Below are 25,558 nucleotides of genomic sequence, written 5' to 3' on the forward strand. Positions count from 1 at the left end.
AGTACTTTTTGTAAGATTTTCTGCTCAAGGGCATTGGTGTTTCCTTACTAGGCTCTGATGCAGGCAGTCAATAAAGTCTCCACCACACAACTATAGAAGTTGGTCAAAGTTTTAGATGTCATGCTGGATCTTTGCAAACTCCTAAGGAAGTAGAGGTGCTGTTGTGCTTTCTTCATAATTGCATTTACACACTGGGCCTAGGACAAATTCTCCAAAATGATAGCACCAAGGTATTTAAAGTTGCTGACCCTCTCCAACTCTGATCCTCCAATGAGGACATTTTCCTGTGATGTTAAACCGGATTCAGAATGGTTACAGCAATGAAGGAGGCCATTTGACTAATCAATTTCATACCCGTTATTTGCAATAACAGTCCATCTGATTCTGCCCTGCCCTCTCTTCATAACCTGTAAATTGCTGCCAATCAGTTTCCTGAAGCAATAGATGAATCTGCCTCCACTACTGATCTTGCCTTCAATCCAGAACTTAGCCTCTCATTCAGAAATTTTATTTTTTTAATCTTTTATCTTTTGTTTTTTTATCATTCTTCTTCCATGTTCCCTAGTTCTTGATTCTTCCGCAGCGGGGAGCAATTTCCCTCCATCTGCTTTGTCTGCACTCTTCATGAGCTTAAATGACTCCCTGCAATCTCCTCTAATCCACAGAAAAGAATCCTATCTATTCCAGTTGATCTACATAGCTGAAGTCCGTCATCTCTGGATTAATTCTGGTAAATACTTTCTACGCCCTTTTTGATGTATGAGTGAGGACAGGTTATTCCTCAATTATCTTGAACATACCAAAAGCATTGGGTCACCTGTGCGTCTTTACTCTCCTTTCCTTCATAAACATATATTTGTTCTCTCTATGGCTCTACTCTATGCAACTTTTAAAAATGTCCACTTTCACTATTCTTAGTCTGATAAAGCGTCATTGATCTGAACTATTAACTTTGTTTCTTTCTCCTCAGGCCCTACCTAACTTCCTAATCATTTGTGATATTTCTTAAGTGAAACTAGATATCAACAAGCACTTTCTTTGCCTCATTTAGATTTTCCTAAATGTTATCTACAATGATGCTTGGTGAGTCTGAGATAAATGTGCATGCTTTTAAAATGTAACAACTATTTTGTTCATCGATGTAATTTCAAAATACTATGTGTTATGCCTTAATCTTATAATCATGGTCCTGTTTCCTAATGAGTATGTAAGCAGGGTACACATTGGCCCCACACCCACAATATTTCCAATCAGGAGTTCATTTGATTCTCAGCACGCTCTGTTTTTGAATTCTGTCAGTGGAATAAAAATTAATCACTTTTATCACCAAGTTTTATATCACAGGAATTTGTAGCCTTCTTAAAGCACCATTCTTGATTGCTGCCACAGTCCTCTAAATGAGGAATGTTGAATTTCAAACTTCTTAACATGATGTATTTCTGAAGTGTATCCTAATTTTCTTTGACAAAGAGAAATAATGCCTGAATCATTAATCTTCTGCTACTGAGATAAAGTGAATTCTCTGCAAGAATTACTACAATCTTTAGTATACAATCATAAATGTCATTAATATAAATTATATCACTACAGCAGGATTAAGGGAGAAATAATATAAAGTGTTAGTGAGGAAATGGCTAGTAATGTGATCTGGAGCATTTTTTTTCACCTCTGCTTGCATTTAATCTAGATTGATGGAATGGAAATTATAATTTCTTTTTCAGCACAAAGGGTTTTAACTGAAATGAGTTGATGCAATCTCAGATTAGTTCCTATTGGGCATGAAAGCTACTCATTATTCTAACATGTTCTAAGTTGATATTTCATTAAAACCTTGGTGAAAATGGGATGAAGATAAAGTGAATTTGCCCTGCAAGTTGAGAAGAGAAAAGGGATTAATTGTATATGTTTGATCATATACAATCAATCCTTTTTATTATAACTTTGAGGTTTAGCCAGAGCTGTAAACTTCCAGAACTCTAAGGTGGAAATATTATGGGGGAAAAGTCCATTTAAATGAACCATTTCATCAGTTTGTTAACAGTCCCACATATCAGCTAACATCATCCTTGCAACTATTGGATGTTTTCTTCCTTATTGAGCTCCATCAAGCTAAAGTAAATAAAATATATGAAAATTAACTTGGTATGTTCTTCTTGCTAAGCTGTCAGCTATTTAATATTTCATTAAATTGGTACATATTTAATATCATTCAATATTTGTATGCTCTCTACTTACCAGGTCTTCCAGCAGCTGGTGCTCCTCTATTTATGTCTATCTGACACTACAACTTCTTTGATCTACTTATGGAAAGAGGTTGCACTGCAGAGAACATGTTATGCTTGCCTCTTGCCTGAAGCAGGGGGAAGGTATGAATTTCTTGTACTACAAAACTTCCTCTCTAACTGATCCCATCTACCCACGCATGGACAATATTCCTTTGCCCCCTCCCTATTCCTGTTTCCATCTACATACTTCTTAAATGTTGCAAGCTATGTCATTCTGAAATGCAATACCTCCCACTCATCTGAATTAATCTCCACCTGCCATTCTTCTGCCAAAATTTCTAAATGGCCCTTGTTCTGTTTTATCTTTTGACAACCTTCCTCACTATTCACAACTCCACCAATTTTTGTATCATCTGAAAAATTGCTCAGCAGGCAACCTTCCTCACTCTTCACCCTTGCAGTTCCAGTCTGCAGTCAGAGAAACATCTCCTCCTCCCAGAGAAGGTAGTTTGTTTCTCAAGGCCAATTACAGGTGAAAAGTTAATGATGGTCATATCAGTGACACCTCCTGTTTTGACTAATTACTTTTTTAAAAACTCCCACTTAATGAATGATTACATACATGAAACAATTGCCAGATGATTATGGCTATAACACCTTTGTTTTAAAGATTGAAATTTTGTTAACATAAGAAATTGTTTTCCCTTGAATTGTATTAAATGGTGCACCAGACTGTTAATCCAAATCACATTGAAATTGTTCTTGTTATACTGACTGATGACTGAAGAGGCTAAATGTAGTTGCAGTATGAGAGAAGTATATGATTGTTCTATGGTGATGTTGAAGTAATCCATTTAATTCAGATTTAATACCTTGCAATGGAAATCAAAAACTGTAGATGCTAGAAATCAAAACTAAAATCAAAAAGTACTGGCAGCATCTATGCAAAGAGAATAGGAATCATATTTCAGTTCAGTATAATATTTGGCAACATTATTAAGCAGGTGTGTTCATTTTTGAGGTGGAAAAACTGATATAGCTTAATTGGTAAAATCAAAGTTGTACTTTTTCATGTTGCTTAAGGCTAAATTGTTCTCATTAGTTTATACTGGTACCTAAACTTTAAAGGATTGGGGGGCAAAATGTTTTCTTTAAATGCAAATACCCTTATATGCCACCAAACATGTTGTTCCAATGGGGTATAATGCTCTTGGGTTTACTTCAATCTTTTTAGATTCTACGTAATCCTGGTAGCATGCAATAGCTATATCTTTCTCGGTGGTTGTAAAAATCGGAAGGTCTCACATTCCAGAGGAAAGCAATGAAATATCTCGTCTCTTTAGTTTGATATCGCCAATTCAGTTTGTAAATAATGAGCAGAATGATTCATTTATTTGCTCTGATACTTTATCAATTGTTTCAGGTTCTTTCCAAATTCGAAAGTGAACTTGCCATCTCCTTTGGTGCACGGGCAATCTACTCTGCAAGAAACGTTAAGCACCATGTCTGTACAGGGCATGAAACACAGATCATAGTCACTGACGTCTGCACTGCAAACAAACAGAGGCATGCAATATTAAACGCCGGAACGTGGCATCTCAAATTTACCCACCACTTTTCTATTCTCACGTCTTAGTGAATACATAGAAGGTAGCATTGATCATGAAGTAGCATGGTGAATAGCTTAAAGAGTAGGTACTTCATACGTCCTAAATCAGTTTATAGCAGGGTATTGTTGCATAATATAAATACACAGGGTTGCATTGGATCCTTGGAAAGTATGAATAATTGAGAATCTGAGTTGGAGAAAAGAAACACTTTGACATACGGAATGGTGCATTTTCCTGTCAAGATTTATAAAGGCATTTGAGTGATGAAGTACTAATATGGAAGTTACCACGTGGAAAACAAAAATGGAAACCAGACGTGTACAATGTGGCTGCTCTCTGACACGGTAGATTTTTACAGAGCAGCGAAGTTATCAGAGAAATGCATCAAATTTGTAAATAAAAAGACAAGTCCAACAATGCTGCGTGTCACGTTACACTTGTCATTTGGTTAAACTTACAAACCAGTGTCAGACTGAAAACTGAAACCATCTGAATTCGCAAATAAATTATTGAAAAGGTTTTGTGTCTCTTTACTCGAACCTATTGATCACCAGCTGATAAATGTGACCTTCTGGCGTGTGAAGCTGGATTCATTGATAGGTTGGACGAGGAGTGAATATTGAAAATTGCTCAGAGTGAACGAACACAGCCACAGGGACGCGAGTTTGAATGTGTAGCCGCCTGCTGCGCTGTCAGGTTTCAGCACCATGGAAAGCAACAAGCGCCTCAGGCAGATCATCAAAGAAATGCGCTCCGACTTGAAAAAATTGGAGTCAGAAAACAAGGCCCTCCGAGTGAAGCTAAGTCAGAACGGTAAACGAACAGAAACGTTGGATGAAGCAACAATTTCGGCTCTGCACCAACAGCTAAAATCCGAGGAGGCGTTAACGCACGCTAACCTGCGCAGGAATATCTCGGCCCCCGTACTGGAAGAAGAAACCCGAGGTACACAGAACAAGGGAAATGGGAAATATTTTATTCTGCATTTACTCATGATCGCTATCATTTTCAATGTTCGGCTATTTCCTAACTTTCCATACTTAAACGCCGTTCCTCAGTTTTCCTTTTACCCCTGCAATAGATGTCCACTTACGTCAGTCTGTGATTTTGGTTCTTTTGTTTCTCTACACTAATGTAGCCGGGCCTGCTGGACAAAATCCCAGCATCAAATAATCTGGGCAAAGAAGAATTATGTTCCACTAACTACTGGATTACTCCTTTAGGTCCCATCGTATCAGATCTATTTCCTCTGCTCAATTCCTTCCTCCCCACCTTCTTATCAACTAAAAACTCTTTTTTTCCATCCCCAGTTCTGAGGAAGGTTCCTCAACCTGAAATGGTAGCATTGTTTCTCTTCCCACTCACCCTGCCTAACTTGCTGAGTATTTCCAGTCACTTCTGTTTTTTATTAAATTTTCAGATTTCCAGCATCTGTAGGGGGTTTGATTTCCTGTCCACTTACTATCTTAGTTTCTAAACCTTGTGCTGTTTATCGACATTATCAGCATATTCCAATAATCTTGCATCTTCAACAAATTTGCTAATTTGCTTCATTCTAATATAAGCAGACAAACAAAAGAGGAACAGATGTATGATTTATGTTTAAAAGAAACATGTTTTACCAGAATACATTCTGGCATTTCACTAATTCATAGGTACAATGAATTGTACTCTGGAGACACAAGAGATTGCAAACGCTGGAATCTGGAGTAAAAATGTGCTGGAGGAATTCTATGGCTGAAGCAGCATCCATGGAGTCAAAAGAATAGTTTACCTTCCAGAATCAGATGCTGCATTTGTTGCCCATCTATGTAGTTATATTATGAAAACGTTTTCCTAGAATTCTCCAAAAAAATCTATTCCAGAGTGAAATAAAGTGATCTCATTAAAATGATGCACATTCTGATCCTAGGGATGTTTAGAGAACAGCATACAGAACAATAGTGTCTCTTTCAGGAGGTTTACACTCAAAGTGTATAAGGGGTCAATACCAGTTTGTAAATTGCTATTACAGGTGTCCCCCACCTTTACAAAGGTTGAGCGCTCCTATGAAACATTTCTTAAGCCGAAATGGCGTAAAGCGAAGAACCACTAACTTATATGGGGAGATTTTTTGTAAAAGTGAAAAACCTCTTTGTAATGCGAAAACAGGTTACTAAATGTAGGTCTTTTGTAAAAGCAAAGTGGCGTAAAACAAACATTCGTTAAGCGGGGGACACCTGTACCAACCAAGTATTACTTGCCTTTGAACACAAGAGGAATGACAGCAGGATCCACTTCTGGGTTTCAACAAGTCTAGTTTTTGCATTTGGATATAACTGATATTCGTTTACAGATAACAGGATGACAGTGCGACGCTACTCCATATCTTCTTTACATGCCTTCACAATTGGTAATAAATGTCACAAAGCTCCCGATCAAAATCAAACCCATCAAAGGAGTGAACAAGAGGGACCAGAATCAGCTGCAAACAATCACTCTTGCACAATAATGAAAGTCATGAAAGGCCAGGGGATTCTTGCTGAATTGCCAGCTGCTGAAAGCTCTGAAGAGAAACATCCTCAAGATGCACCATTCCAAGAATATGAACATAAGTGCAAGTAAGCATTAAAAGACTAAGATCAAAGATATAAACAATGTTGCAAAAATAACTTCATATTAGACCAATTTTTGCATATAAAGTTCAGAAGAATGTAATGATTTCATAAAATAAATCAATTAGAGTCTATATAATATTAGTTAAGGTTGTATATTTAAAACAGGTATCTACAGTAAATATGAAACATGCATTCAAATAATGATGTAGAGCTGAAGTTAGTTGTGTCTTGAGTGGGTATGTTGAAACTGGAAATCTAGCAGAAAATGCTCCAGACACACACTGACTCAGTCAGTAGCTGTGGAGGGGCAAAAGTAGGTGATATTTAATTCACATTTTGCAAATGTTTCCTCTTGTAAATCAAATTTTTATTCAAAATTTCTGCAACGAGCAAACAAGCATACAACCACAGAAATATACAGCACAGAAACAGGCCCTTTTGGTGATTCCTATGCACACTATTGCCATTTGCCGATATTATGCCTATATGCCCCAATACCTCTCCTGTGCAAGTGTACTTTAAAGGTTTTAATTGCTTCTGCCTCTAACTCCTCTTCAGGTGGTTCATTTCAGATAACCACCACCATCTGAATGAAATCTGACCCATCAGATCTCCTTTAAGTTTCTCTCCTTTCACCTTAAACCTGTGTTGTCTAGTTCTAGATTCCCCTACCCTGGAGAAAAAGACTATTTATTCTACCTCTGCCCTTTATAATTTATTAAACCTCTAGTCTGGTCATCATTTGGCCTCCTACATTCTGCTAGATAAACCCTGTTTATCCAGTCCCTCCCTATAACTACAGCCCTTCATTCCAGGCAGCATCCAGGTGAAGCTTCTGCACTCTCTCTGTGGCTACCACATTCTTCCTGTAGTCTGGCAAGCAGAACTGTAGACAGTACTCCAGATGTGATCCAACATGTGATCTGTGCAGATTCAACATCATGAGCCAGCTCCTGGCTGATTCAACCTATGAAGATGAGCATACAAAAATGCTTCTTTTTACTACCTAATCCATTTGTGTCACTACCTTCATTGAGTGATAGATTTCACCCCGGGATCCATCAGTATTCCTAAGATTCTTACCATTTACTCTATGTGCCTACCAGAATTTACTTGCCAAATAGTAATACATCACACTTGCCTGGATTAAATTCCATTTGCTGCCACTCTGTCCAACTGTCCCACTGATCTGTCCCACTATATCCTTGGACAAATACCTTTGTAATCTCTGATTCCACCAGCTTTTGTACCATCTGCCAACAATGTTGAATCACCTGTATTCGAACCATCTAATTTATATATATACTACAATAAAAGCATCCTAGATGTATGTCATCTATTACAGACTTCCAGTTAGATCCCCTGCACAAAATCATGCTGTCACCTTCTATTCAGTCTCTTTCTTTCCAAGTGATCATGCATCCTGTCTCTCAGAATTTTCTCCAACAACATTTCTACCATGGATGTAAAGCTTCCAGCCTGTGGTTTACATATCCTTACTGAATATGGTATTAGCTATTCTCCAGTCTTCTGATACCTCATCCCAGGCTAAAGAAGATGCAAAAACCTCTGTCAAGACATAGCACTCCTCTCCCTTGCTTCCCTTAGCATCCTGGGTAGACCCTATAAGGCAGAGCAGATTTATCTGCTCTGAAGTGCTCCAGTATTTAGAACATGTCCTTCTTCCTTACATAGACTGTTCCAGAATATCAGCATTCCCCTTGCTTCATCCTCCACAGCCTTCTCCCTGGTGAATACCAATGGTATTCATTTTGCTCCTTGCTTATATCCCCAGGCTCCACTTATAGACTACCCTTTGGTTCCTGATGAGACCCATTTCTTCCTCAGCTAACGTCTTGCTTCTAATACACTTTTGAAAAGTTTTCAGATTCTCCTTGATCCAACTTATCAAGGTCAATTTATGGTCCTTTTTAGCCCTTCTAATTTCTTATGAAGGAATATAGGATATTCAACTGCAGTAAGTTCTTTTTTAAATCCCCTATAAGACTTTAAACCATTAATATTCTTTCTTAACCAAGGTTCCCTAAACATATCATCTTTGTTCCTAACTCTTGCAGTGAAATTCTGACTCTGAACTCTCACTATTTCACTATTAAGCACATGCCACTTATCAGATGATAACACAACGTAGATTAGCATGCAAAAGTATAATTATTAGATGAACTGTGTACAGTAGTAGTTAGAAAAGATATGGAGCAAATTCAACCATTTGAAATATACAAAAATACAACCATTGCCTTTAATTTACACAATCCTCATGTAAATCTGTATTTATGTTCAGCCATTATTAAAAAAAAGCACTCAGCAAACAGGCAGTTCCTCTGGAAAGAAGCAAAGTTTTAGATTGCAGACTCTTCAATAAAGATCCCCGCATTTTCTGCTTAAATTTCATATTTCCAACCTAGAATTTTCTGATTTCAAACTTGTTGTTTAAATGTTATGATCCAACTTTGACCTGTTAGATATACACTGACAACTGTTCAGAGACAATCACAGATAGATTATCGTCGCAAAGTAAAGAAAAGCAGTCTATTCTATATAGAGTCCTAATCAGATTTATTGGTACTTTTTCAACAGGTATAAAATGAAGTCGGTAACATTCCTTTTGCCAGTTGATGTTGTATCCCATTCTGAAAATCAAGGCTCTTTCCAGTGTTCAGGGTATCAGAATTGTGATCAGCTGCCTCCTATTCAGGAAGTCGACTTCTAAGTGATTTACTTTCCATTTGAACTGTTTTACAAACGTGTTTGCAAAGAATTATTCTGTTATTTTACTAATGGTTTTCATAAAGGTCAAGATGCCATTATTAGGTCTGTGATACGTGCATTTCCATGACGGATTTAACATGGTTCAAATGTACATCTTCAGTATACAATATACTAAGGAAATTCTTTATGTGTGATGCCACTGATAAGAATTTCAAATTTACTAAAGCTGTGGTAAAGTGTGAATAAGAAGCCCAAAATATAATTATTCAATTCAGTTGAGGAGAATTCTGTGATTACACCATATATGTGCCTTTTATTTACCATTCAAAGTTTTTTCTATAAATGTATGTTGGGAAAATGACATTGGAAGAACATTTGCATCATTTTTATGAACTGTGGCACTTGCATAGCCAGACGTACTTTCTCCTTCCAAAATTGAAATAATGAATGTATTTTCTGAATACTGGTGAGTCAAACACACTACGCATTAATGGGTCAACAAGAGAAATGTTAGTTCTTAAGCTGAGGTAATAATGATGTTTAGCACACTTGCCAAACAGCATAGTAAAGCAGATGTGACTAAATTTTCAAAGGTGGGTTGTTTATTTAAAAGGCAGACAAAACCTCTGAGAGTTCAGTGGAAAGAGAATAATTGCATTACACTTTCAAGGAAGTGACTTAAACCACCTCAGGCTCAGGATCATCAACCCTTGCTATAGAAGAAGGAGGAAACCATTATATCTGGGAGTCATGTTGAACTGGGACAACACAGTCTTTAACATGTGGAACATTTTAATGATGCATAAATATGAATGTTCATTTTACATAATGTCTTCAGTTAAAATTGTTTAAAGTTTCTAAAAATATTAAAATTGCATCGTCATCTGGCTGTACATACATGGCCGTCTCTGGATTCTTGAAACATAAATACTGTGTATTACATGTTTAAAATTCACACAGTGTCAGAATGTGCTGTTAATTAAAAATTACAATTTAACTAACAATATTAAACAAATGTTAAAACTGTAGCTGTGAATTTGTATATCATGATCCATTTTTTATTTGACATTTGGAAAATTTAGACTGACAATTTCGCACAACACATAGCTTTGTGAAAACTAAGAAGTCGTAGTAATATTTTGTTCTTATTTGGAGCATTTATTGTAAAACACATAAGTTTGACTTCACTTTCTTCTGATTGTGTTTCCCTGTTGCTTGTTCATTGAGATCTTTTGGAATCTGATTCACATCACATGACTGCTGAGTGATATGGACACTGTGGAAGCTCCCGTAACTTTCTGAGTCATGTGTCCTTCCTGTGAATGAGAAAGAAATCTCAATATGTCATGTCTTTCCATCAAGTCGATGGTTTATTGAAAAAGCTGCAGTGTACCTGTGCAGTGTTTTGTTGCTGGATAATAGTTTTCACAGGCATCCTCGTGTGTACTGTTGTATTTCATTAAAACTGTGGATTGCCGATCCTGGGATTCACTGCATTTAGCAACTAACCAAAAGAAAAATGCTTCTAAAAAAGGCAATACCATATATTCAAACATAAATTCTAGAAACTGGGCAACTAAAAAGTACTTCTGCTGGAAGAGTTCTTAGAAACAGCTCAAAAGTATGAAACTACCTTTTCTAAGGGTAAGGATATGATCACCATAATTATGAGGTTGCATATCATTATTTAATAAGACATAACTGTTGTTTTTTACAATGAAGAGTGAAAAAGGATGAAATTTATGTTATTGTACAAATTCTGCAATTAATGTCTTAGCAAAGACTATGACAGTACTGACAGCAACATCCAGATATATTTAACAGCCCAGTTGATGTCAATTGCAAAGTTTATCAACATAAAACACAGACATTTTTACAATCATAACTACAAATTTCCAGGATTATATTTATTTTGCATGAGAACTCCAAGTCTGAAGCCTCAATCCTCCCTAATTTAGGATGTTAATATTATAAGTTTTTTTTGACTTATGAATTAATATATACCTTTATGACTGGCACCTTCTGTGTTTGCTTCAAACAGAGACAAGACAGAGTCTTGGCCGGAATCTGATTCCCTTTGTGGCCTTCCCAGGATTTCATTTTCTGATGCCATCAAATTTCTAATGAGGAAATAAGTGCACATCTTCCCTTTCCCTTTAACATCAATCTCACCTCTTTCATGTATTTCAAAGCTTTTATCTTTGAGTGCACTGAAACAGAAACCAAATAAAATTAAATCTCAGTTTTTCATTGAAGCTAGGGTCCTCATCGCTTCAATGGAAATTTGCTTTAAGGCTAGCTACCTTTTTGGTTTTTTTAAACACTGTAGGACTTCTTATGCATATTATTACATTTATGCTACAAATACATTGAATTGCATATCTTACTTGAAAGCACTGGGACTGAGGTGAATTTTGTTTGGCACTCCATGACTTTCCATTCTGGAAGCTGTGTTGACTGTGTCTCCAAAAAGGCAATATCGAGGCATCTTTTCCCCAACGACTCCAGCCAAGACTGGGCCTGTTGTTACTCCAACTCTTATCTTTATAAAAAAGAGAGGCATTTGTATTCATATAACTAATAAGATCAATCAAAAGTATCCCCTTTCATATGATCTAATATTTAGCAGAATCCAATGTGTATTGATCAATAAGTATTTTATTTTTAATAAAATTCAAATTTAAAATAAGATACCTGGATAGGTTTTCCAGTCACAGGATTTGTTACACCTTTAGCTGCTATGATCATCGCCAAGCTAAAATTTGCTACCCTTTCAGCGTGAGAAGAAACTGGAACAGGAACTCCTCCGACTACCATGTACGCATCTCCTATTGTCTCTACCTTTGCAATTTGGACAAAGATACTTCATTAATACCATATTTAGTGTTTCAGCTTAATATCAGAGAACGTATACGGTATACAACCTGAAATTCTTACTCTTTGCAGACATCCAGAAAATGGAAAGAAAGCCCAAAGAATGACTGACAAAAAGGTCAGTACCCCAAAACTACCTCCCCCCCCCCGCCTTCCATGCACAAGCAGCAGCAAAAACATTGACCGTCCTCCTCCTCCCCTTAATTGCACCAGCAAAGGCATTTATCAGGGCACTTCAATATATTAATGAGACTAAACCATTATTGTCATTCTGAATTAGTGACATCTTTTCTCTTGTGGCAGTTTCGATGTTAATGAAATTTTAACTTTTTACAGTACAGCATTAACCCTACTGTTAAAGAAATAACACATATTACTGCCTTCCTTTACAATCATTGAATGAAGAATCATGATACCTTGTAAACATCATGAACTGTGGTTAACCTGTCAAACTTTAGGTACATGGTGTTGAGCATAACCACTATTTGAATTGGTTCACATTGAGCACAAATACTAGTGAATGCCACAACGTCACTGAACAGTATGGTGCACTCTTTGAATTCACCTACAGTAGAATAAAAAACATAACATCAGCAATAATTTCACTGAGTTCCTGAAAACAATGTTTATGTTATTCATTCATGAAACTCAAAGTTTGACTGTTTCTCTGCAAAGGCAGTATCAAGGTATTTTTCCCCTACCTACGTTAGCTAGGAATGGCCTTTTCAACAACATTTCATATTTTTTTCAACACATACTGCATCTGTCATATATATACTTTCGCAGTCTACTTCTCTAAATCAGCTTGAAGCTGCTCTATATTCTGCTCAGAAATTACAATCCAACTCTTATATTTATAACCTAGGGGCTGGAGGCCATTGTACTCATATAACTAATAAGATCAATTAAGGTCCAGCCACATTGTAACTTTTTATTTGGCATTGATTTGCATTGATCAAGGTGATTATCATTGACTTGCATTGATCAAGGTGGTTAAAGTTCAGGTGGTTTGGTTTCTCGCTGATGGCATTAGACAGGCCAAGTGACCACACTGCCCTCTAAATGCACCATGGATGAAACTTCCCTGGGAAGTTGTCTGCTTCTACTAAGCCCCCTTGGAAATTATTCCTTAAACTATTCTTTTACGTAAATTACTTAATTTAGTCCTTAAATTACTGAAAGGATATTTGCTTAATATTTTTCTCATTTGTCTTTATAATAGTTAATTGAGAGACAGACATAGTTGCAATGTATTTCAATGGAAGAATATATCTGAAAGAAATATACTTCAACTTGGCAAAACCGAAGAATACTGTGACAGTTACTGAAGTTTAATTTCATGAGGTAATTGAATAAGTGCTTCTTACACCAATTTTTATCAATTTTTCAGGTCATTCAGGTTAATTGAGGCAGCTGCTTTTTTCGCACAAATATTAAAGAACAAAATCTAATCAACAAAATTGCTGGTATTCGCTTCATTTTTTTGGGACACTATGCTACTTAATTGGCCAGGTGTCTCTACCTAGTTGCCAAAGTTTCCAGCTAGCATCAGTTGCATGCATGTGTGCTTACAGCTTGGTGTTTAGTGGTCACACAAGTCACTGAAGTTTCTAACTAGTATTAGTCACATGCACGTGTGCTTAGAGCACAGCGTGATGTGTAGCGCCTCATAAGTGCACACCACCAACACCAAATATCGTCTGTTGTGTGTCAGTCAAGTAGCGTAAGGCGCTAGCTAAATAGCATCAGTTGTGTGGATTTCTGTTCAAATATAGTGAGTTTTGTCACTGCTGGCAACAAATAAGCAGAAGAACATTTTGGAACTGATTTGCTCACTGTGGTTTCAAACATTCAGGCTTGGAGATTTCAGAAATGGCTGGAAATGAAAATGAAATGATTTCACTACTTCATCAAGTTAGGAGCTACAAAGAATTTGAAGGATTTGACAATCTTGAATATTACAATGAAAATGGAGGAGTCAAACTTTGAATGCATTATATGAAGGCAGTCCGTTATCTGCACCAGATGCCAGCACTGATACATTGTAGGTAGTAGGCCTCCGTTAGTCTTGATAAACCATGGATTTGCACCTTGGAAAGGTTATTTTATGGAAGACTGGCAATTGCCCAAGCTGCAAGTCTCCCCTCTCCACTCTACTGATGTTGTCCAAGGGAAGGGCATTAGGACCCATGCAGCTTGGCACTGGTGTCGTCACAGAGCAATGTGTGGTTAAGTGCCTTGCTCAAGGACACACACGCAGCTTCAGCCAAGGCTCAAACTAGTGACCTTCAGATAACTAGACAAAAGCCTTAACCACTTGGCCAAGCGCCAACACACTGATATATTAACAGGTCAATCAAAAGAACACAGCAGTGTACACTGTGGATGAATTCCTCAACTGATAACTATTAAGAAATAGTTTTATAGAACTGTAATATTATTGCTAGTGTTCTAATTTGTTCTGTATTTCATTAAAATTCATAATTTGCTACCCAGTTAAATGGTAGTTTGTTTCTTTTATAATTTTTAAACTATTTCCATGAAACTTCAGCTAATTCAGGTAGCCGCATGGCTGGGCCAAAATATACTGATTCTCAAGTATCCCAATTAAGCAGAATCCACTGTACTTACAAATTTATAGATATTCTTAATTATAGCTATATTGTAAATGTAAATTAATGACACTTCTTCTGTAGCAACTTACACGTTAATGAAATTTGAAACTCCATACAATATAAATAATTTATTTATTTAACCCTATTGTTAAATAAATAACATAAAAACAGTAGAAGTTGTCAATGTGAAATAGAACCAAAAAATGCTGGCAATATCCATTGCGTTGAATGTTTGATTCCATTATTCTTTCTTGATTATGCTAATCATGGCAAATATTTACAGCATTCTCTGTTTTGATTTCACAGCTTTTAAAAAAATTTGACTGAAGAGCTCCCACCATTTGAAATGGATAATTTTAACTTATAATGCGTGGTTGGGAACATACAGCCCATTTTAAACAATGCAACACACACAAAATGCTGGAGGAACTCAGCAGGTCAGGCAGCATCTATGGAAATGAATAAACAATTAATGTTTTGGGTCAAGACCCTTGCTCAGGACTGAAAAGGAAGGGCAACGTACCAGAATAAGGTGGGGAAGGGGAGGGGGGGGGGGGGGGCTAGATTTATTCTCATTACCTGATGTTCTAATTACCAGTTTTGAACTTTGACAGAGTATTAGCTCTCCAGAGTCAATAGATTACTTTAATATTCATTTTAACTGCTTCAAATCTATTCACCTGCCTCGACTTTTTTGCCTTCTTTGAGTTGGTTAGCCACATGTTTTGGAAGCATTGCATAGAGCAATGCTTCCGTTTTCATTTTCTCTTCCTCTAGGTGCTTGGAGAGGATCCGCAGTTCTTCTTTCTTTCTTTCGAGCTGATTGGATAATTCCATCTCAGCAAGCCTCTGCTGATTCAGAAGAATAAGATCCCTGGTCACATCATGAGCGGCAATATCCGCAACGTGCATATGTCTTTCTTCGAGCTCCTGTAAATTGCGCAAAAGAGGAGAGCACAGATACAACATGCATTGACAGTGTTCCATCCACACCATTTGACCTGAAAAAAAAGATAAAAATCAGTGTAAGAAGCACTTATTCGATTACCTAATGAGAATTAAACCTTAGTAACTGTCACAATATTCTTTGGTTTTACCAGGTTTAAGTACATTTCTCTCAGATGTATTTGTCTATTGAAATATATTGTGTCTAAGTCTGACTCCCTTAAAATTGTTGGTATATTTAAAGTGGTACGTGTAAAAAATTCCAGAAATCTCTCTACTTAATGATGCAACTTCTAGAATTTCTCAAGTTCAATGCGAGATGGCACCGGTGAACCACAGCAACGTTCTGCGGGCTACATATAATGCCAAAGGCAGATTCTTTTAGAACTGGCCATTGTCAAAGGTACATTTATGGTGTAAATTGAGAGGAAAAGCTTTGCAAATTTCAAACAAGAATCTGACGGAGATGTATTTCAGATTTAAATAATATTTAATTTCTATATAAGACATAAAATAAAGAGGCACTATCCATACATGGTATACATAAACCTAAAAGGTGAAAGCTTAGAACCATTGGGGTTGAGTTTGAATACCTAATTAATAACAGCTAACACTTTTTGCATTAACACAGTGCATGAGTTCTGTAGGATAACACTTTCTCACTTGTTAACTGAATGTTGATGAAAGTAGACCTGCTTAAGTATAATTGGAAATGTTTCTGCTTGCCCAGCAAGTTTCCATGGGCTGCGGCAGAATGAATGAAAGTGGGGAAATTTTAATCACTGGTGTCACTGATGAGGTAGCATACGTGGTATCAGAGCGTACAATCTCACATTTGATATGTAGGGATTGTGGCCTGGGGAAGAAAGTCCAAATGGGTCTCTCACAGCATTAAAACAAAGCCGAAATCATAATTACCCTGTCAAAATCAAAGATGTCTCAGAAATGAACAAATGATGAAAGCCATTTGAGAAAACACAAAATAACAGATCTGTACAAACAATACAACCTAAAATAGTTTTAAGGAAAATGACTAGTTCAGTGCTTGCCCATGTGAAACTGGATTAATGAATACTTAAGAGTCACAAACTTCAAAGTAAAGAAATAACTCTGCATTTCCACATTAAGGACATTGCCTCATTCTGAAATGTGGCATTAGTTCTCTGTTGTATATCTTACTGTACATACTATTACGAATTACTATAATTTGCACATTGCACATTCAGATGGAGACGCAAAATAAAAATTTTTATTCCTCATGTATATGAAGGATGTAAGAAATAAATTCAGTTCAATTCAATTCAATTCAATTCAGTAGTTGCAAATAACCTCACAAGGTTGTTCTCTGACTTAAATGTTCGAATAAAGCAAAATCCATTCCAATATTTTCTGTTAGCATCTCCCATTACAGGGCACCTCTTTGTGAGAAAAGTACAGATTTAATAATTAAGTTGACTGTAAAATATATCCTCCCATTCAGTTTTGTTGGAAGTGGAAGCCTTTCAATACGGCAAGAGTCATGTGTAAATATTTCATGCATTGTAAGGAATGGTGGAGTATGTTAAATGTTAACTTGCAGACTCAAAGGCTGCTCAGAACAAAATAACCAAAGCCTGGAACACATTAGATCAAGTTGTGGCGTACAAGCATAACTATGTGACTAACATGGTCCAAATCATGTTCACTTGACGGAACTCAACAGGTCAGTTAGCATCTTTGGAAATAAATAGTCGATGTTTTTGGGGGCTTGGCCCGAAAAATCAACAATCTATACATTTCTATAGATGCTGCCTGACCTGCTGAGTTCCTCCAGCATTTTGTGTGTGTTGCATTGTTTAAAATGGGCTGTATGTTCCCAACCATGCATCATAAGTTAAAATTATCTATTTCAAATGGTGGGAGCTCTTCAGTCAATTTTTTTTTAAAGCTGTGAAATCAAAACAGAGAATGCTGGAAATATTTGCCATGATTAGCATAATCAGCAAAGAATAATGGAATCAAAGATTCAACGCAATGGATATTTCCAGCATTTTCTGATTCTATTTCAGGTTGACAACTTCTACAGTTTTTATGTTATTTATTTAACAATAGAGTTAAATAAATAAGTTAGTTATATTGTATGAAGTTTCAAATTTCATTAACATGTAAGTTGCTACAGAAGAAGTGTCATTAATTTACACTTACAAGATAGCTATAATTAAGAATATCTATAAATTTGCAAGTACAGTGGATTCTGCTTAATTGGGATACTTGAGGATCAGTATATTTTGGTCCAGCCAAGTGGCTGCCTGAATTAGCTGAAGTTTCATGGAAATAGTTTAAAAATTATAAAAAAAAAACTACCATTTAACTGAGTAACAAATTATGAATTTTAATGAAATACAGAACAAATTAAAACACTAGCAAAAATATTACAGTTCTATAAAACTATTTCTTAATAGTTATCAGTTGAGAAATTCATCCACAGTGTACACTGCTGTGTCCCATGCTCTAGCTCTTAATCTGGTTATCATTTGGTCTTTTGAGGTTCCCAATATGAAAAGCTTCTTGTGGTGGATTTTGTTACATTTTCATCACACACTGTTTGCTGCAAATACCGTGAAAAGAATTAAAAACAAGATACAACAGAACCTTGATTTATCCAGGATTGCAACATGTTAGCATTCTGTGCAAGGTATTTTTAGTGCTTGCTTACACAACACATTAATGACAGAATAGTAGAATTTGAGAATAAAATCGTGCAAAGAGTTCCAGAACTATTGGCAATCAATCTTTCCTCATAGCTTAACCCAGGCATGGGCAAACTACGGCCCGCGGGCCATATGCGGCCCGTTAAGCTTTTTAATCCGGCCCGCAGAACTTGATGAAATTATATTAATAAACCTTGTTAACGTTTTTTCCCCACAATTCTGGCGTTTTCACAATAGCTGACGCACTCTATATACATTGACCTTTGTTGAGGAGCAGCGTATTACTCCACTTTTGCGCTTTACTCTTTGTTCGGCTCGACCTATTTGTGTGAACAGGCGTTCAGCGTCATGAACATCAACAAAGCCAGCCACAGATCCAAGTTAACTGACCAACACCTCAGATCCATCCTGAGAATCTCCACAACAAAACTAAATCCAGACTTTGATGCGCTAGCTAAAAAGGGAGACCAACAACACTGTTCCCACTGAAATTAAAAATAAGTTTCTTCGTTGTGTTATGTAAAAATGCATTTGAAAATATTTTTTTCAATAATCCTTACATGTTACATGTCATTTCTGTTAAGTGATGGACATGAGTAGTGCGCAGGTGCACGTACGTTCTCAAAATAAAAAATGCACTCCAGATCAAATAACGCGCTCCGCATACTGGCGCGCTGTCCCTGTTCTGTCTTTGTGCTGGTCGTTGTTGAGTTTTGGCACAGGGGACAATTGAATAAGAAGGAGCAGGACAAGTAGACCTGCATCTCCTACCGTTTTTGAAATAAAGACAGTCAGGAGGAGAGTGATGATGATAATATCTTGAAGGATAACAGAATTTTCAGTGCTTTAAAATAATAACTGTTACTATTTAAAAAAGCTGTATTTTATTCATTTAATTTTCAGTGTTTTAAAAGTCATTTCAATAAATAGCTAAATACCATGGGACTTCAAAGACAGATATTTTGTTGTAATGCATTTGTTAATTTTCAATTGAAATTAAAGCACATGTTTTCTACATATCCCATGATATTTTATTTTCTCTTATGAGGTGTATTACCAAAACACTCCATCCATCTGCTCCTGGTCCAGCCCCCCTGTCAAATTTTAGAACCCTTTGTGGCCCACAAGTCAAAAAGTTTGCCCACCCCTGGCAATTCCAAAATGAACCTGCTGAACTCCCTGTACTTAAGATGCCATAATGGCACTGGGCAGTCAATCTGATATTTGGATATCAGCAAAATATCTGTTCTTATAAAATGCTTATCATCCTAAATGGAAAAGATTACATGAGATTAACTCAGTGGGCCAGGCAGTCTTAATGGAGAAAAATGAACAAGTCAACAGTTCGAATTGAGGTCCTACATCAGGGTGGGAAGAAAGAGGGCAGAAGCAAGAATAAAAGGGCAGGTGGGGAAGAGGGAGCAGCACAGGTGATAGGTGAATCCACTTAAGGTGGAACGGGGATAGGAAATGATGTAGAAAACTGGATGACTGTTGATGGAAGAGGCAAAGGGTTGAAGAAGAAGGAATCTGGTAGATGAGAACAGTTGGTCATGGAATAAAAGGAACAGGGTGGGAAACGAGAATGAGAAAGGAGCGGGTGATGGGCAAGTGAAGAGGGAGAGAAAGGGGAAAAAAAGCATTAAAGGGCCAGAGGGATAAGTGAAAAGAAATGTGGGGGCAGAGAGGGAAGGGAGTACTGTAGTTTCCAGAAGTTAGAGAAAACAATGTTGAAACCATTAGGTGGAAACCACTAAGATGGAATAAGAAGTGTTCCTCCTCTAGTCTACATCTGGGCTCAACATGGCAGTAGAGGAGGGGGTTATAGATTGACATGTGAATGTGTGAATAAGAAGTGGAATTAAAATGGATGGTGACTGGGAGATCCTGGCTTTATGATATATGGAGCAAAGGGTGTCGACAAAGCAATCCCTCTAACTTGTTATCAAATTAGAAAGAAAACATTCTAAAACTGAGCATTGGCAATGCATTTTGTAGAACATATTGCTTTGGTTGCAACTTAAAATGCTTTAATATTTTTGATTTGCTCATATTAACAACATGTATTTATATCACAATAGCAACAACTGGGGACACCTCAAACTTCTTCGTAAATTCAGGCAAGGAAAGCATATGACAAGGCTGGAAAAGAAATGAAGGATAACAATAAAACCCTTTGTCAAAGAAGATGGATGTGTAAGGTAAAAAGAGAGAGGTGCTCTGAGGCATAATATTGTAGTGATTAGGACACAGGAAATGCAAACATTTGACACAAAACGTGGTTCAAAATGTAGGGAAGCCACACGTAGCAGTAGGAAGCTATTTTTGGTCACTATCAAATAAGGACTTTAGTATCAACCATCTAAAGTATATCCATCCCAGAGTTAGATTTCATAGAATTAATTGGAATTAAAATCAGGAGGAGTTAGGTGGTTGATACCCAAAAACACTATAAGACGTAGGAGTAGAATTAGGCCATTGTGTCCGCTCCACCATTCCATTATAGCAATGTTATTATCCCCCTCAACTCCATTCTCCTGCTTCTCCCCATAACTTCTAATACCCTTACTTATCAAGAGCCTATCAATCTACACATTAAATATACCCAATGACTTGGCCTCCACAGCCACCCATGGCAAATAAGTCCACAGATTCACCGCCCTCTGGATAATGAAATTCCACCTCATCCTATTAATAGTGATGAATTCTCATTACAATATTCAGGAAAATAGAAGAGATTATATGAGAATATCAAAATCGGAAAGCAGGTGAGGTGCAGATATGTGATCAGGTATAGGACAGCAGAAATAAATTATATGGGAAGAGTTGTAATTTGTAAATTCAGTTATAGTTTTTCTCATTAAACTTACATTGCAACCTATATTTAACTTTAGACTTATATCTTCTACTCCTTGTTTTTCTCACACACCTCTTAGTTCCAGCATTGGACAATGCTTCCATGATTCTAGCATCATTGCCTGTTTCGTTCTTAACAGGAATGGGCTATTAATAAATTTCCGTATAGTTGAAATGTTGAATGTTACTGCTGGGTGAACAATGGTGAAATATGCATCAAGTTGGATGTCCATTGTTGCAAGACCTGGGACAATCTTCTGTATTTTGGTTCCTGCTTGTTTTACTCTAAGCTTAAAAGACAAGCAAAGTATTAACCAGAATATATTTTAAAAGTCCATATACAATTTGTATAATAAGTATGCACTGATAACACAAGTCAATAGCACTGATAAATCAGTTAAATTTAATACATTTTGGTTAACAGGAAATGAAAATTCCCAACTCGTTTTGTCAGAAGTAGGATATGATAAAACATTTGATCTTGTAAGGAAAGTACTTGGTAGAAAACTTGTTCTGGCCCATTGAAAGAACTGATGAATTTGTTGAACGTAACCAAATTTCTCCCTTGACCCTACAAATGAGTCTTTTTTCAATGTGTCCAGTTGTGCTTTGGAAGCTTTCTGGAATATGATTCCACCACTATCAGGTAGTTACAGAATCTCATATATTAACCACAATCTGTGTGGCAATTATTCTCCTCATGTAAGATACAGGAGCTGAAGTCGGTCCTCCAACCTGTTCTACCATGCAATCAGATCACAGCTGAACTGGCTGTGGACTGAGCTCCACTGCTTGCCTTTTCCCTTTAACCCTTAATTTTCCTGCTGTGCAAAAAATCTATCCAATTTTGTCTTAAATATGTTTAATGAGGTAGTCTCTACTTCTTCCCTGGAAAACAAATTTCAAAGATTCACGATTTTCTGGGAAAAGCTGTTTGTCCTTATTGCCATCCTAATTTGATTCCTGCTAATCTCGATCTATGTTCCGTAGCTCTAGTCTCACCTACCGGTGGAAACAACTTTCCTGCCTCTACATTACGTATTGCTTTATAATTTTTTATGTTTCTACAAGACCCCCTCTCATCGGTCGGGTTATGGGCAACTAAACCAGCACAGCCCCTGGTGCACTTCGGTTAACCAGGGAGAAGGGTGTGTAGGCGCCGAGCAAGACTAAAATCAAAACCTACTGTCTGTGTTAGGAGTGGCGCACCACACAGTCTTTCGTTTCGCACCTTGTAAGGCATGAAAGTTCCCAACGCCAATCCCCTAGTCCTGAGTCAACATAGTAGTAGTCTTATTCTTCTGAATTTCAGTAAGCATAGTCCCAGCCGAGTCAATCTCTCTTTATAAGTTAACCCCCTCTTCTCTAGAATCAACCTCATAAACCTCCTCTGCACTACCTCCAAAGGCAGTATATCTTTCTTCAAGCAAGGAGACCAGCATTGCATGCAGTATTCCGGGCGGGGCCTGGCCAGCACCCAGTACAGTTAAGCATAACTTCCCTGTCTTAAATTTACTCCCTCTAGCAATGAAGGCCAACATTCCAGTTGCCTTCTTGATAGCCTGTTGCACCTGCAAACCAGCCTTTAGTGATTCATGCATTCCCAAGTTTCTCTGCACAACAGCATGTTGCAATCTTTCACTATTTAACTAATAATCATATCTACTGTTTTTCCTTCCAAAGTGCATCACCTTGCATTTACCAATATTGTACTCCATCTGCCAGACCCTTGCTCATTCACTTAATCTATCTATATGTCTGTGCAGAATCTCCCCATCCTCTGCACAATTTGCTTTTCCATTCAATTTAATGTCATCAGCAAACTTAGATGCACAGCACTTGGTCCTCTCTTCCAAATCATTAATGTATATTGTGAAGAACTGTGGGCCCACCACTGACTCCTGTGACACTCCACTCATCACTGACTGCCAAACAGAGAAACATCTATTTATCCCAGCTCTCTGCCTTCTGTTGGTTAACCTATCCTCTACCCATGCTAATACATTACACCCAACTCTATGCATCTTTATCTTATGCATAAGTCTTTTATGTGGCATCTTATTGAATGCCTTCTAGAAATCCTAGTATACAACATCCACCTGTCCTCCTCTATCCATTGGTGATCGTAATCAACACCAAAGGCAGGGTTAATAATTTTTCTTATTTAATTACAGTGAGTTACCAGAGTCGAAAAGAGCTTTGACCGGTTTCCCATTCCCTTTGGTTATTATAAACATAGGCTCTTTCTCCTCACATTCTGCTTGTTTTCCATTAACATGCTAACAATCATTACATTCATTATCACCATCATCATGTTCTTTGTCTCTTGGTACCTTGCACATAACTGAAAATTTGGGCTTCTTGAGAGGACACACAGAAGACTTATGACCTGGCTGCTGACAATGGTAACAAATGAAAGTCTTAGAAGGAACTAGCAAAGGTACTTTGCCCTTTTTTCTTCTCCCCCCACCCCCCCCCCCCCCCACCACTTCTGAAGAGTTGCCCTGAGAGTCCTTGGAGGGTTAAGGTCTCTGGTGCTTCAGAATGATGGTCATAATGGCGCCCTCTAGTGGGCATTGAGGTACTGCAGGGCAAGTCAGGCTGAGCCGTTCTGCTGGCTCGTGCTCTTGAACCCATGTCCTGCTGTCTGGAGGATGAACCAACAGCAGCCGCTCCAGAATAATGGCTTCCTTAATCTCCTCCTTGGACTTCTGCTCTGGTTGAATCTATTGACGGTAGACACACCTCAGGTGGGTGACCCCCTGGTGGTAGAGTACTGGAACAGAAGCATTGGTGATAGGTTTCTGCTGAAATTTAGCCAGCAGCACCTCCTTCACGTCAGGATAGTTGTGGACCTCTCTTCATCCATTGCAGTGCAGGCTATGAAAGCTCTACCCATCCAAAGTGACACTAGCTGGCAGACCCACTCCTCCTCTGGCCATTCCCATATCCAAGCCACACCCTCTCAACCTGAGGAAAAGTTCCCAAAAACATCACCCTATTTGATAAGAAGGCATCTTGAGACCCTTCCACAGGCTTTGAAGTTCCTTTGCTGGGCAGACAGATTTTCCAGGGAGGGTTTAGAGCTGGTGCTACTGGAAGGCCCTTTTGCTCCTGGCCTGAGCTTGGCCCTGGGCTGAAGTTCTTCCTCCTCTGAGATCTCTGCTGCTTCCTGGGCATCTGCTTCATATTTAGCCTCAGGGGTTTGGCTGGGTTGGGACCACAATTCCACCCTCCCCCAAGTTAACGCACTGTCTTGCAACTGGCCATCCCACCACTGCCACTAGATTTTAGATACATGGGTTGTGACCAAAGGAAAAATGGAGTTGCTTAGCACGTTCGCGCAAGGATGTTTATTCAGTGCGTCAAAAATCAAACTTACAAAAATTAGCGAAAATAGTGAAAACTGTCAATATTTACCAAAAAGGTATCTACCAGAAAACACAATAATAGCTCCATTCTTATTCTTATCCAGCTTGAACTCTTGGCAGCACCTATCTCTTTCCCCTGATGAGGGCAATCATCTTCCTTTCGTTTTAACACAAGAACATACCATCTTTAATTACCAACAAAGTTAACTTAAGACATGAATTAGAATATGATGTGCCCACAATGTTGCTACAACTATATTACAAAATAATCAGAAGTATCTACGTTAAATACAGTATTCAAACAACATAATACATATTTACATATCCCCATTACTAAAGAAACTGCATATTCCCCGTGTCTGGTGGGAAAGGCACCATAAAACCAACCCAAGCACATCAGCTCAGTTTAGGACCCATTAAAAGAAAAGATCAGCTCAGCAGAACAATAAGGCAATGTTTGCGTGCGTGTGAATGCATTTGTGTAAGGAGTGTGCATATTGAGAGCTCCCCATCACGGAGGACTTTATCTGTAATGGACTGGATTATATTCTCTACTTTTTGTAGGCTTCACCATTCAAGGGCATTGGTGTGACCATACCAGGCCTTGATACAACTAGCCAATATACTCCCCAGCACACCTTCGTAGAAGTTTGTCAAACTTTTAGATGTCATGCCGAATCTTGGCAAACTTCTAAGGAAGTAGATGCACTGCTGTGCTTTCTTTGTAATTGCACCTATTCGCTGGGCCCAGGTCAAATCCTCTGAGATGATAACACTGAGGAATCTAAAGGTGCTGACCCTCTTCACTTCTGATCCCCGCTGAGAACTGGCTCATGAACCTCTGGTTTCCTCTTCCTGAACTCAATAATCAGCTCCTTGGTCTTGCTGACATTATTGTTGTTGTTGTTATGGCACCACTCAGCCAGATTTTTGATCTCCCTCCTATATACTTTATGCTGATTTGTCACCACCTTTGATTCAGCCAGTGACAGTGGAGTCACCAGCAAGCTTAAATATCACATTGGAGCTGTGCTTAGCCTCACAG

General features: G+C 37.8%; 2 protein-coding genes across 2 annotated transcripts in view; one reads left to right on the top strand and one right to left on the bottom strand.

Annotated features, from left to right (window-relative positions):
- Positions 1-4,542: 4,542 nt before the first annotated feature.
- Positions 4,543-9,163, top strand: LOC132404808 (putative coiled-coil domain-containing protein 195). Its single transcript, XM_059989316.1, has 3 exons — positions 4,543-4,780; positions 6,171-6,435; positions 9,031-9,163. Exons 1-3 carry the CDS (start codon positions 4,543-4,545, stop codon positions 9,161-9,163), a joined length of 636 nt encoding a protein of 211 aa, XP_059845299.1.
- Positions 9,164-9,950: 787 nt separating this feature from the next.
- The window catches only part of LOC132404814 (guanylate cyclase soluble subunit beta-2-like), a 45,862-nt gene continuing 30,254 nt past the window's right edge, over positions 9,951-25,558 (bottom strand). Inside the window, exons 9-16 of the mRNA XM_059989326.1 lie at positions 21,216-21,432; positions 15,332-15,652; positions 12,453-12,601; positions 11,857-12,003; positions 11,550-11,704; positions 11,167-11,372; positions 10,556-10,666; positions 9,951-10,478 (exon numbers count right to left, since the gene is read on the bottom strand). Of these exons, the coding sequence (XP_059845309.1) occupies positions 10,321-10,478; positions 10,556-10,666; positions 11,167-11,372; positions 11,550-11,704; positions 11,857-12,003; positions 12,453-12,601; positions 15,332-15,652; positions 21,216-21,432 (1,464 nt within the window). The 3' untranslated portion in view covers positions 9,951-10,320. The remainder of the gene's footprint in view (positions 10,479-10,555; positions 10,667-11,166; positions 11,373-11,549; positions 11,705-11,856; positions 12,004-12,452; positions 12,602-15,331; positions 15,653-21,215; positions 21,433-25,558) is intronic.

The sequence above is a fragment of the Hypanus sabinus genome, chromosome 2 (genome assembly GCF_030144855.1).
Source record: "Hypanus sabinus isolate sHypSab1 chromosome 2, sHypSab1.hap1, whole genome shotgun sequence".
Lineage (NCBI taxonomy): Eukaryota > Metazoa > Chordata > Chondrichthyes > Myliobatiformes > Dasyatidae > Hypanus > Hypanus sabinus.

Coding starts and splice junctions, on each gene's coding strand:
- LOC132404808 (XM_059989316.1), top strand. CDS start 4,543: ATGGAAAGCAACAAGCGCCTCAGGCAGATCATCAAAGAAATGCGCTCC. Junction 4,781..6,170: donor ACTGGAAGAAGAAACCCGAG/GTACACAGAACA, acceptor ATTCGTTTACAG/ATAACAGGATGACAGTGCGA. Junction 6,436..9,030: donor GAATATGAACATAAGTGCAA/GTAAGCATTAAA, acceptor CTTTTTCAACAG/GTATAAAATGAAGTCGGTAA.